This window comes from Stegastes partitus, unplaced genomic scaffold (assembly GCF_000690725.1).
Source record: "Stegastes partitus isolate 25-593 unplaced genomic scaffold, Stegastes_partitus-1.0.2 Scaffold168, whole genome shotgun sequence".
Taxonomy (NCBI): domain Eukaryota; kingdom Metazoa; phylum Chordata; class Actinopteri; family Pomacentridae; genus Stegastes; species Stegastes partitus.
Window position 1 is genome coordinate 199,645 of NW_007577899.1, and position 13,490 is coordinate 213,134.

Sequence of the window (13,490 nt, forward strand, 5' to 3'; positions counted from 1 at the left end):
TAAGTGACTTTAATGGTTATTATTTGTTTAATAAATTCACGACGCTTGTGCGTAATTTTGCGCAACTTTGGCACCTTCTTGATCCATTTCAACATCCACACGCACACGTCACACGTCCGTGCGTGCACAAAGCCGTTCTGTGAGCCGCACGGAGGCAACCAGCGCCCTGTCTGCCAGATGAGCTCCGTGTGTTTTTAGTTTCGGTTTGGTGTCCGGGGCTTTTCTCCGCTCATGTGATGTCCGGTCCCGGCGCGGGCTTCCTCCCCACGCGTCCCGCCGCCGCAGCGCCAGCAGGGCCGCCGGAGGCTCCGTGACTCTCAGCCCACCGGAGCGAGCAGCGAGCGTTGCAACATGTGTTCAACTTTGGACTCGTAGATTCTCTCCTTGTTGTTCCGTGAGGCGGAAGCGAGCTGCGCTGCCTTCACGGAGCTGCTGCTGGAAACGAAACTTTGACTGCGCACACAGATCGAGCTCACGTAAGAAATCCACACCGACAAGATGATGTTTTACACTTTTGTCTGTTTCATAAACCCCTTAAAAGTCTGACATTGTGTGCTGTGGAGCGGGTTGTGTTTATTTTCTGGTTTGTTTCTGCCACAAACCTTGTTGTCAACAAGAGCAACGTTTCCCAGCGCGCACACAGCTCCCATGCAGGGCCATGTTTACACGCTGCTTCTGCGTTTTCTTGCTTTTAAAGTGCCTCAGATTGCAGACTGATGTGACTGTGTGGCAGCTGCAGACCGTAAATCTGTCATGTGAGAGTGTTGTTGAACTAAAGCAAACGACTGCACCTTGAAAACGCAGTCAGAGCAGCCAGACAGCTCGACAGACAGACAGGCTGGCAGGCAGGCAGGCAGCAGATCTGAGTGAGGCGCTGCAGGCTTGTTGACATTTCTGCAGAAGTCTATCTGGTGCAAACTGTGGAGAGGTGTTTGGAATATTTCCTCTTCATGATACTGTAAGTCTTCACTACATTTCAGACATAAAAATACTACATGGTTACAGTATTTAAATCAGCAGAAATATAATTATTTTACAGATAATTGCCATTATGGATTTTATTTTCAGTAATTATACTTTCTAATGTTATTTTGCAGATTTTCCCTATAAAGTTAAATTTCAAATAATAGCTAGTAATATTTTTTACTGTATTTAAATCATCATAAATTAAACTATTTTACAGTAATTTGACAGGAAAAAAATTAAACATGGTAAATATTTGTAACCACTATTTTATAGATTTTTCCTGTTTAATTAAATTACAGATAATAAATCACAGAAAAAGTATGAATCTCTTTTTGCTAATTAACTATTTATTAGTTACTATATTTAAATAAGAAATATTTTTTAAAGATATTTGCCATTACTTAAAAGCATACGTTAAATAATATTCTTTAGCAAAGTTAAATAATGTAAAACTTTTTCATTTGTGTTTTATGCACAGTTTCACCCTTTTTAAAATTTTAAAAATTAATATTTTATTTCTGTAATTTTCCCGACAATATCTGTAGTTTGACAAATCTGGTACAAAAAAAAATGTAAAAAAAAAAAATATATATATATATATCCAGTCCTCAAGATACATGTTTTTCTTTCAAATAGCAGCATTAACCTTTAAAATTACTTTTTTTCTGATTTAAATGCCGTAAGAAAAAAACAAAAAAGTAAAGCAAAGAATTTCCATGTTTTTTTTTTTTTGTTTTTTTTTTTAATGTGGACACTATTTACAGTTTTGGCATGTAAATGAACACTTTTTGGGGGGATTTTACTGGACATTATCTGTAATTTAACAAAACATGGAACATTTGCAAAGTAAAGGTAAACTGTTCACAAAAAACTACAGTTAAAAGCTGATAAAAATGTCCTTTTGTGGTCTGCTGTATGACTTCTGAACTCTTTCAGTGTCCTTTTCAAGTGTGTGAGTCGACCTGCTGCAGTGAAGTGCTGCTAAAACACTGCAGCATCAGTGTTAACAGCCTGATAACGTCATAAACATGATAATATAACATAAACTATGTCAGCTATATAATAAAATAGCAGCTGACTGTTGTTATCCAAACACCCTTTAACCACAAACTCAGTCAGTGTGATCCAAAGCCGAGTTGATGTTTAAAGCTGTTCTAACAGATGTGTGAAACGTGTTTGTCACAGTATGTCACAGAACAAGTGATGGACGGCGAGAGAAGTGACGTCGGTGGAGGAGGAGGCGGCGGAGACCCGGAGGTGGAGGATGAGTTTGCGTGTGCCGGGATGCTGCGAGGATATCTGACCTCCCTGCACGGCTCCGTGGAGCGAATATTCACGGTGACGTTCAGGATCGGGGCCGACGATCTGCCTCACGGTGACGACGGTCAGATATGGCTGAAGCTACGAGGGCCGAGCTCCAACGTGAAAGCTGCCAAAGTAAGACGCACTGTTCCTCATTGTACAGTTCTGCTGCGTAGGTTTAAATTATACAGCACAGGTTCTGTTGAGCTCACATTACTGGAACCAAACCCTACGATTGTCGTCATCCGCTGTTGCTGCGTTTTATTTCCATTTTCATCCTTTATCTGAAAAGGTGCGACACCGGTTGTTGTGTTTACGGGGAGTGTCGGCATTCAGCTGCAGCGCTTCTGGTAAATGACTCAGCATGTAGTTGATTAGCTTCTTTCAGTTGAGTTTCAGTCCAGCCTCTTGTCAAAATTCAACTCACTGAATAGAAAATAGATTTTTCGTTTGGCCGCTGCACTGTTTAAGTGGCTCTTCTGAGCACAGTGTCTCCTACAATAGCAACACCGATGCAAATCATACGTAGGTGTACTTCCTCTTTGCTCAGAGCCATTTTGAGAGAGACACAGTTTATCTGAATATATTTTACTTTCATGTATTTTGTGTGTCATGTCTTGCCTCTCGAATGATCCATCCAACAAAAAAACAACACACACTTACACGTAGCCCACATTTATGGTGTCAGAGTCCAAACATGATGAGATGTCATCACACCAGTGTAGGCGTGGAGGCTCACACACACGCTTTCTCATTCGCTTTGACTTCAGTGACATCATGCATGGCTGAACTGAAAGTGGGTCCTTTGCAACACTTCTCGTCATTCACGGTAATAGAAACTTAAAGCAGCCGTCCACGCTGAGCTCTCACACAGGACCATGATATTTCCTGAGCAGACATTAGCTGCCCTCGATGCCTCCACCAACCACCTCTGATAGCTTTTCCTTTTTAATGTTGTCAGTCCTGTCATGTTATTCCTCGCTGTAGGTTAATTTCTGACTGCAATGTAAAGTCCAGCACCTCTAGACGTAGAGAGAGCTCAAAAGTGTCGTTTGTGCTGAATGACAAAATTGTAATACACGATAAATAAATAATAAGCTGGAATCAAGATGTATATTGCTAACAGTAGAAAAAAAGTGGCTCTACAACTGAAGACACTTCATTTCTCTTCTTTTTGCCTGCATGTTCTTTGTAAACACAGCCTGCAGTTCAGCCCAGTACAGCCATGAATGTTTGTCACCAGTCAGTCAGTGAAAGCTTCTGGATTACGCTGTGAAGGGCAGAATTTTTACTTTTTTTTATTCATTTTTTTACAGGGGCTGGTGAGAGCACATGCTTTTTTTTTTTTTTTTTTGCATATTTTTAATGAAGCATGCAGAATAAAGTGATTTTGATTAAATATCCTGATTTCAAGCTTAGATTTGGTCACAACATTAATTGAAGGAGCGTTAATATGACATGAAACAACACAGAATGCTGGCCGAGTATCTTCTGTTACCATCAGTGGTCCGGTTTGGTTGGGATTAGTCGTACATTACTCATGAAGACCATGTGAGCTAAACGTGAACCTGCAGCATCAACATCAAGACTTATCAGAGAAGCTCAAATGTACCTACTATGCTTTTAGGGTGTAACGTGACAAACGTATCTGATAATGAACTCATGACTTTCTTTCCTGATATAGACACATGATGTTTTAAACACTGTCGTATCTGCAGGGTTCTCCTGCCTCAGGAAGCTCGACTGATTCATAAACAATAAAGGAACTGAGTCTGTGTTGCTGCATTTGAAAAAAATCACATTTTTTCTTGTTATTTACGACTATTTTATAAGCAATTATAAGAAAATTAAACCCAAATAAACACAACTGGTTCAAATACGGCATCATTGGTTGTGTTATTTCCCTTTGATGCTGGCTAAAACCTTTACAGCAGGCGACAAAAATTCCAAAACGAAATGTACTATGTGAGAGTCCAATGCCAGCTGCTGCCACGGAGGCCTAGAATTCAACCAACCCACCCGGAACGCAACACAACAGGACGGACAGTTCAGCCATCCCTCTCTTGCTCTCGCTCTCATGATAGTCACATGCCGTGTTTATTATTATATGTTAAATGGTTTGCTTTTGGTCATAATACATATCCTTATTTTGAGATAAATCTGTGCTCCTTGCCATATTTGTTATAACCCAGATTAAAAGTGAATGACACAACAATAAGACCAAATATTTCTGTCTTTCAGCTGTTTGTGAAAGGAGTTGTGAACCAGGAGGAGCAGCAGGAGGTTTCGTATCCTGGGGTCCTTCACTGTGTCTTCTGTGGAGCCAGAGGGCTGTTCGTGGACAGCCTGGTTAAAAACACCTCAGCTCATATCGTGGTAAGTGCTGCGGCTAACAGATATTTTCATTCTCAATTAATCCACCCTTTATTGATCAACAGATAGTTTTAGCGCTAATGAATCACTCATACTGAGAGAACCAGAACCCTGATTTGCATTATTCAGTCGTCAGAGTGTAGAAATGAGGAAACACGTCGCTCTAAATAAGACGACAAAGTGGGGAAATAATGCAGCATTGTTCCATTAAAACAGGCAGTGAACCTCCAAGCCTTGATTCGCTTTCGTCATAACGATGATATTGGCTAATAATGTGATATCTTGGCATTACGCTCGTGTTCCTACCGCAAGAAATTACATTATTAGTCAATATCAGTGTTGCGTCAACTGATTAAAAAGGGAGTAAAACCGTCTTTCAATGTGGGACCGTGATGTTGTCACTGGGAATTTTTAATCTGTTTTTAACATGAATTGCAAACATACAACTCATGGAAGTTTTTCCCCCGTTTTGTGATGACTGTGTTTTCACAATGAGTTGCTGCTTGAAGAAACAAATTGCTTGAAAAATACATAAGTAACAATTAAAGAGTGGGATTAATAAAGGATTTATGAATGTGATCAGGTTGTGTTGTTAAGAATAGTCCTTTTATTGCTTGCTGAACTGTTTCTATACTGCAAAGTGTTTGTTTAGCCAGTCAGTTACAGGAAAGTGTAGACTTCTGCTAAATGGCTCTGTGACCTGTCAGCTGATTACTTTACACAGCTGTAAAATCCTCTCATAGAGGCTGAACAGCCTGTTTTCCTTATTTTATGGTTATATGTTTTTAATTTAACTGTTTGGCCTGAGTTAGTCTGTGTGTACGTTACATAAGAATCCATAGAGAGGAAAGACTTCAGGACCTTCTGTGGACATATGTGCTGCAGGTTCATCTCTAGGAAGCGTTTGTTTCTGTTGGACCTTTATTACATCGTCTGGATTCTTCCTTTGAGAATCTGGACCAACTGTTTTATTCTCCACATTGGATATGATGTTAAATTTACCAACGACCAGCAAAGTCTGAACAGTTAAAGCAGTTTTTCATGACAGCTCCTCTGCGTTGCAGCTGCTTATGTTGTTTTACCGCACGGCTGTTTTCAGTCTGTGGTCATTCAGAGCTCAAAGATTTATGTCATTCTGTTTACTTCTCTCCAAACCAGGTCGGCTCTCCAGGATCCCTGCTGATATCAGGTCTGGCGGAGCCAGTGGTGCGAGCCTATTCTCTCATCGCAGACCTGGTGGAGCGCTATGAGGGCACACAGTCCAGACGCCCTGAGACCGGAGACAGAGGTTCAGGGGAATCTCTGGATTCACGCCGGGCCTTTAAAACTCTGGTGGAGACATGGGAGGACAGGCACATCCTGGATCTTCTTGTACTGCCAGTGTCAGTGAAGGAAATCCTCCTGGATTTGGTGAAAGAAGCAGGACTTGGATCAAACCCAAAGCCGATGCCGACTGGTGTGAAAACACAGGAAAGATCTCAGACAGTTTCAAAGGGTCGACAGGACAAACAAAGGACCACGAAGCAAACACTCCACAATCCTTCCAGCACTGCTGATCGTTGGGCTGAAGGGATGACTGCAGGAAAAGACTCTGCAGGCACTGACTCCTTCTTCCAGCCTTTTTCCTCCTCTGCAGGAGGCAGAGGAAGGGCAGAGGGAGCTGAGGAAAGACTCACACATTCTCCACAGGAGGTGGGAGAGGAGGAGCAGGTGGAAGCGTTTGATACCAGGCTGAAGGACGGGCGAGAGAAGAATGGAGGGCAGGAGGCGCCGCTGTCAACTGGAAACAAGGAGTTCTTGCTTCTTTTAAAGTTCTTCACAGTCATGGGCTACAGCGAGGACGTCGTGAGACGAGTCCTCGCCCGGACAGGACCTAAAGAGGCGTCGCAGATTCTGGACTTGGTTCAACAGGAGCAGGATCGCAGTGAGCAGAACAGTCAGCATGTCCCAGACCCGAAAAATGAAGACGGTGTCGCCCTGGATCACATCGAGAGGAACCGACCCTGCGAGACGGAGCACAGAGAGGACGAGGGAGCAGTGGGAGGAGGAGAGCAGGTCCTAAGTAGTAATGGAGAAGCTGGAGACGGAGGAGAGGGCAGCACCACGGGAAGCTCCGGAGGCTTTCAGAAAGAAGGCAGTGCAGAGGAGAAGGAGGCGGGACAAGAGGAAGACTTTGTCCTGGGAGTGTTGAAGAAAGCAGCGGCCAGCTGTGGGTACGACGAGCAGAACGTAGCCAAAGCCTACAACATGTTCCCTGAACGATCCACTCACGAGCTGCTGCTGGAGCTGCAGAGGGAGGGCAGCAGAGAGACGGACGCCTTCAGGGCAGAGCCGAGGGAGATGGACGATGTGGTGCTGGAGGACGGGCCGAAAGACAGACCAGCAGAGGTCGGAGCCAGAGGAGAAGTTGACCTTTTTTTACCTGCAGAAAGGAGAGAAACTGGTGAGAAAGGACAGATCAACCTTACTGCGCCTAAAGCAGATCCAGATGTATTTTCTTGCATTAACAATCACCAGCACACCTCCCATCCAAAGCAACACCAGACTTCAAAGTCACAAACTCCTCACCAAGTCATCCTTCCTGAAGTCAAAGGGCCTCCCATGCCTGTTTACACCTCCTCCCTGGATCTTCCACTCACCAACTTACAGTCCAACAAGCAACATGCTCAACCCATCTACTGGCCCAATCAGTCGCCCTCAAAGCAAAACCATCACCACAACCCGAAGCCCCAGTCGGCTTTAAAACAAGCCCTTCAAGCTCCTCAGCCTGCCGCCTTCGCCAACAAGGACTCGTCTCCCACCAGAGCGAGGGACAGACGGGGCTTCACGTCTTCAGTGGTGGTGACGGGAGAGCAGCGTTTCCTGGAAGGCCTGCAGATGCCCTTTGAGCTGAAGCTGACCGATAAACCCGGAGACCCCAAACTGAGGACGATCGTCATCGATGGCAGCAACGTGGCCATGAGGTGGGAGCAAAGAAGTAGCAAAACGAAGCTGCGAATGCTCTAATGTGCATCATTTTATTAGTGTTATGGAAAGAAAATGAAGGTTGTGTGTATCCCGCTTGTTCTAAATGAAACTGTGGGTTGGAGGCCGACAGTTTGTCTTTGTTCTGAAAGTGACATTTTAAATAGCAATAAAAAAAAAAGCACATCCAGCACCTTTTTTTTTTTTTTTGCAAGAAACTATACAATCTTAATGATGCACGGTGGATGTTTCTACTGCTTTTGTTGGTGCGTTGCTACTTCTGTTTGCCGCCAAATGTCAGTTAAGCAGGACAGATTAAAACCAACAGCAGGATTGTGGACTGCATCGCCTGTGGGCTCATCTTTCAAATGAAAAAGCATTTCTTTATAGCACCTCTAGGGATTAAAAAAAACTCTCCAAGGTAAATGTAAAAGTTTGGAGAGACGCACACAAGTCAGAAATTCAGTTGGTAGAGAGTAGCTCAAGAGGAATCGAAACATCTCTTTAGTTTCAAACTGTGATCATGTTTGATTTTCATCTTGTTCAGGTTTTATTGTAAATGTCTACATGTGTTGTTTCCCACAGTCACGGTTTGGGTCATTTCTTCTCCTGTCGGGGAATCGCTCTGGCTGTGCAGCACTTTTGGGACCGAGGCCATCGTAACATCAGCGCTCTCCTGCCGCAGTGGAGACAGAAGAGTGACCCCAAGATCAAAGGTTTTAACACTTAATATTTAGATTTTCTGAAGCTGAAAGTATTTTCAGCAGTTTAAAAAGAGCATACATTGTTGGGCTGCAGCTGAATTGTATTTTAATGACTAATTAGTCTTGTTGTGTTTTCCTGGTTATGGTAAAAGTTATTTTGATCTATAAAAGGCCATAAATCAGTGGAAAAAGTCCATATCATCTCCACAAAGAAAACTCCAAAATTATGAATAATAGTGAGCCTGTAAAGTGTAATTCAAAGCGTGCATTGTTAGGAACTGGCAGGTGGAGCTGGATCTTTTGATGCATGTTCTGGTTGCATTGATTTCCATCTTTAATGAAACAGACCAAAAGACGAATGAATCGTTGTTGCTGTGCAGTCGTTGCTGAAACGGAATTCATAAATCATATTTGAGAATTACACCAAGTGCTGTTTGTGCAGTTGTGCCCTCTGATCATTTCATATCACGTTACACCGATAACATTTGGTGAATATGGCAGGTGGACTCTTTGTCCTACATGTGCCGCACACACACGACTCTGCTAATATGTCAGCAATGATCAGGTGTTGGACTGATGCTGGCCGGTTAGAGAGCTTTACCACATCACCCAGCCCGAAATTACAACCACATGAGACAACAAAAACAGTTATTTATCACATCTGAGGAGTCAGACCAAAGGACTGTTTGGATGTTTCACTTACACAACTTACAAAAATACGCATTTATTCATCATTTAAGTGCATGAACGTCAGAGATGGCAAAGTGCTCACATTCTTTACTGAAGCAGAGAAACTTGTGTAAAAATAGACTCTGGTCAAAGTAGCAGTACTGATTCAGCTCCTTTACTCAAGCAAAAGTAAAAAAGTACAGGTTCAGAAATTTACTTAAGTACAAAAGTTAAAATTAGTTTTTAGCTTCGATGATACACAATGCTTTTTTTATTTATTTTTTTGGCCTCTGTGCCTTTATTGGATAGTGTTAGTGAGAGAGAGACAGGAAAATAGGGCACAAGACATGTGGGAAAGGATCATGAGCGGGATTTGAACTCATGACCTCCACATTGGGATTGTAGCCCCGCACATGGGACACCAGCTCAACCAGGTGAGCTATAGTGGCACACTGCTTTTTTTTTGATGACCCTGCAAAATGAAAAAAGTTTTAAGCACACAAAATAGGATTGTTTTCATCCTTTAAGAAGCTGCACAGTGCTGCTACAGAGAAGAACATCACTGGACAGTTTTCCATTTCATGATCAACATTAAACATTATAATCAACGTGGAAACACTCGTCTCTTCAAGACTACCAACATCTTTCATTGAGACTCAGCAGAAGCTGGTTCTCAAAGTTCTTTGGATGAAGACGTTCCCTTTTGGGTCTGAAAATCAGTCCCGCAGTGCTAAAAAGCCTCGGACAGGCAGCTGAGGCCAGCAGGGCTGTGTTGAGCTTCACTGCAGGGAAAGATAAAGACGTTTATTGTTACGTCTTTTACGTCATGTCGTCATCAGCGGAGGTTTAAAACAAGTAACGAGCCAGTTTGGAGAATGTAAGGAGTAGGAAGTCCAGATATTTGTGTTCAAAAGTAAAAAGTCGTCAGAAAAGTTAATACTCAAGTAAAGTCGAGATACCTGCAGAATCTACTTAAGTACAGTAATGGAGTATTTGTACTTCGTTACTTCCCACCTCTGATGAACATACACATTTAATTCCATAGATAGATCAAATAGAGTTTCATTTGCATTACTGATTGCTGTTATCTGTGTATGTCCTTATGGATATTTCAAGTATTGCAATCAAATGTAACATAAAAGCAGTAACATCGACGGCCTGTTTTTGTGAATAATATGCCATCGACTTCTCTTAGTCAGTTGGTTAGCTCCCCCAGCTTTCAAGAAAACGAACTGTACACCTAGATTCCACAGAAAGGCCTCTCTGCTTCCATGCATGTGTGTGCTGCAGCTACAGACACAGAATGAATTGCTGCTTTTATCGCTTTCTGAGTCACATTAAAGGGAAAACAAATGAGGGCTCGATGATTGTGCTCTTGTGGTGTGCACTCAGCGGGTGTGTGTGGGTGTGTGTTTTCCCCTTTGCACAGACTAAACACAGAGTTGTTTGTTCCTGTCTCTCAGAGCAGCACTATCTGACGGAGCTGCAGAAGGTCGGCGTGGTCTCCTACACCCCCTCCAGGGAGGTCCAAGGCAAGCGGATCAGCTCGTATGACGACAGGTAAGACGGACTCTGGTTGTGCTGCTGCTTGGAAACGCCTGATATCAGTTAGTATCTGTGTGGCCACAAGAAACCTGCAGGTTAGATAAGTGGGTCAGCTTCTGGTTTCACTGAGCGTCTGTGCAAAGCAGAGGTTTATATTTTAAATCCTGTTTTTGTTCAAAGCAGAAGTCATGTGATTACAGCATGTACATTTGTAAAAAATGTGGTAGAAACTTCTGCATGACTGTGGAATATGCTGTTTCCAGCCAAATCATTCATGATGAAGATGACCGCTGTGACAAATGAAGAATTTTATCTTCTCTCCCTCGTTTCTCCAGACTAATACTGCAGCTGGCACAAAAGACGGGCGGAGTGATCGTCACCAACGACAACCTGAGAGACCTCTCAGATGAGTCTCCTGCGTGGAGGAACATCATCAAAAATAGGTCCTTCTCCATTTATTGAGAACTGTGGGAGGGGAGATCATGTACAGCCTAAATATTTGGTTAAAGAGATTGTTCACATCTACAGCTGTTCTGGTGAATGTTACTGCTTCTCTGTTTTCTGAGTTAGAAACTAATCAATGCTTTTGGACAGACTTGATGTGTTTTGTGTTCTCTGAGTTTCTGTTAAACAGCTTATTAGACTGTCTTGGCTCAGATCTCAGTGCCTGAGTGCCTGTGGGATCAGATAATATCATGATCTGGTTCTTGAAATTAGCAAGTAAATGTTTAAAACAACCTGCTCCAAGTCACTGTCTTTTTAATCTGCTGTTCTCTGCCTCGGTGTCGCTCAGGTTGTCAGGCCTCAGTCAAAGCACATCTTTTGCAGGCTAAGAGGGCAAAAAAAAGAGTTTCCCATAGTGCATTTCACCTTCCTGGTGTGATCAAATCAAGGTGCATTAATCAGTCATGTGTCTTGAAGATTGTGGCATCATGAAAAATGCACTCAGGTTGCATGTGGTCTAAAAAGGTTGCTTACAGTCCCAACAAGAACAAGAAAGCTTGAGTTTACTATAGTTATATCTACATTAAATTAGATATTTTCGAGAGCTGACTACTCTTGTTGCCTCCCCAGACTCCTGCAGTACACGTTTGTCGGAGATCACTTCATGGTTCCTGATGACCCTCTGGGCAGAGGAGGGCCTCACCTGGACGACTTCCTACGTTCAGAGCACAGGTGGGACTCTTTGTTGTAATGATCCTGTCATGGAGCGGGCCAGAGAGTCAAGCGTGGACGACAAAACACAGGAGACAGATCAAATAATGAATTAATTTACGATATGAAAATGTATAAACAAACATGGGCTACAATGTAACTAGGGCACACTGACTGACTGACTTTTCCAGAGGGAGACCAGGGGTCGGAGGTAAAAGTTTACAGAACCGGCTCTGGCTACAGAAGCTGAGGCAGGACAGAATGCTATACTAGAAATATCAGACGAAAGCTGGACATATTTTGTGAGGCAACGAACCAGGACTTGGCATCACCAAGCTGGGAAAGTTTATGTTTAAAGACAGAATCTATCACGGAACGGGTCTGAGACTCAAGCACAGAGCGACAGACAAGAATTATGCACCGTAAAATTTACAATATCAATAAACCACAGATTATACAGGGATTGAACAGGAAGTGAACGCACACAGGAAGTGATGTAACTAGGGAGCACAGGGGACGGACGACTCCCGAGGGAGACTTCAGGGTGGAAGTAGAATTACACATGAAGCACAAGTACAACGATGACTGAACAAAACTACAAACATGGCACGACATGGATCACTCAGTCAGGTGATTATCCAATCAGCGGCACGCCCACATGAGGGATGGTTGTCGCTACACAAACATTAATCATAATGCTCCACATTATACAATAATAATGAGATGTTGAAGAACATAATCACGTCACCCTTTGGAGATCATTTGGTTCCCAAAATTCTGAAGCCATTTGATGTAACTTGAGCAGTATCATGTCCAATAAACTCTTATTTCTGTGTGGTTCAGGTGAGGTAGGGTGCAGGACTAACACACAATGTAGGGGATTAATCCTGATAGGAAGACAAATTATTGATGCTATATGATTACTACTTTCAACCCTGAATTTATAAACTAGCAGACAGAAAAACATTAGATGCACATGGGTAGTAAATGTCCTGAGAAACGACGCAGGGTTCAGAGAGTCAGTTCTTTCCACAACACAAGATAAAATAAAATTGGAACTGTCAACAATTAGAGCATCAAATAAATATTTTCACAATGCTGTCTTTACACTGAATAAATGATCAAGAAACTAATTCTGTGCATGTTTCCTTTCAGAACTCCTCATCCAGGCAATCACACTTTTGCCGGTGTGCCCACAGCTTTCCCAACTTCCGAAGTGCCCCGCTCCCAGACGGAGGTCTTGAACTACCGAGACCGGGCAGTAGGAGGCGCTCTGGATGCATCGGGTGGACGAGGAGGCCGGGGTAGAGGGAGAGGACACCAGAGGGGCTGGGAGCCGGGACACCAGCACAGGCAGCATGTAGCTGCAGGTGCTGCTGTGGACAGGAGTCCAGAGGAAACAGCGGCGCTGAGAGAGCAGCTCTGTCAGGTTTTCCCTGGTCAGGACAACATGGTGACTCTGGTGCTGCAGTGTCACCCGGCAGAGACGGACATCAATGTGCTGTCCGATCTGATCCTGGAGCAGCAAAAGGACTAGAAATACGTGAGCTTTAGGGTTAATGCAGACTTTTCTTGCTGAAGTTTGTCATAGTTTTGTTGATTTATTCATGCTTCCTATCAAACTACATACAAACACTGATCCAGTCATGGGGCTGCAGGGTGGCGCAGTTGGTTAGCACCGTCACCTCACAGCAAGAAGGTCGCCAGTTTGCATCCTGGTGGGGGCACTGGGATCTTTCTGCGTGGAGTCTCCATGTTCTCCCCGTGCAGCGTGGGTTCTCTCCGGGTTCTCCGGCTTCCTCCCACAGTCCA

At 43.4% G+C, this 13,490-nt stretch overlaps 1 protein-coding gene across 1 annotated transcript; it reads left to right on the forward strand.

Annotated features, from left to right (window-relative positions):
* Positions 1–194: 194 nt before the first annotated feature.
* khnyn (KH and NYN domain containing) lies at positions 195–13,397 on the forward strand. The gene is made up of 9 exons (XM_008279693.1): positions 195–476; positions 2,152–2,403; positions 4,510–4,644; positions 5,800–7,604; positions 8,191–8,321; positions 10,442–10,538; positions 10,859–10,966; positions 11,598–11,699; positions 12,834–13,397. The coding sequence occupies exons 2-9, from the start codon at positions 2,170–2,172 to the stop codon at positions 13,213–13,215; spliced, it is 2,994 nt and encodes a 997-aa protein (XP_008277915.1). The 5' UTR covers positions 195–476; positions 2,152–2,169; the 3' UTR covers positions 13,216–13,397.
* The last annotated feature ends 93 nt before the right edge of the window (positions 13,398–13,490 follow it).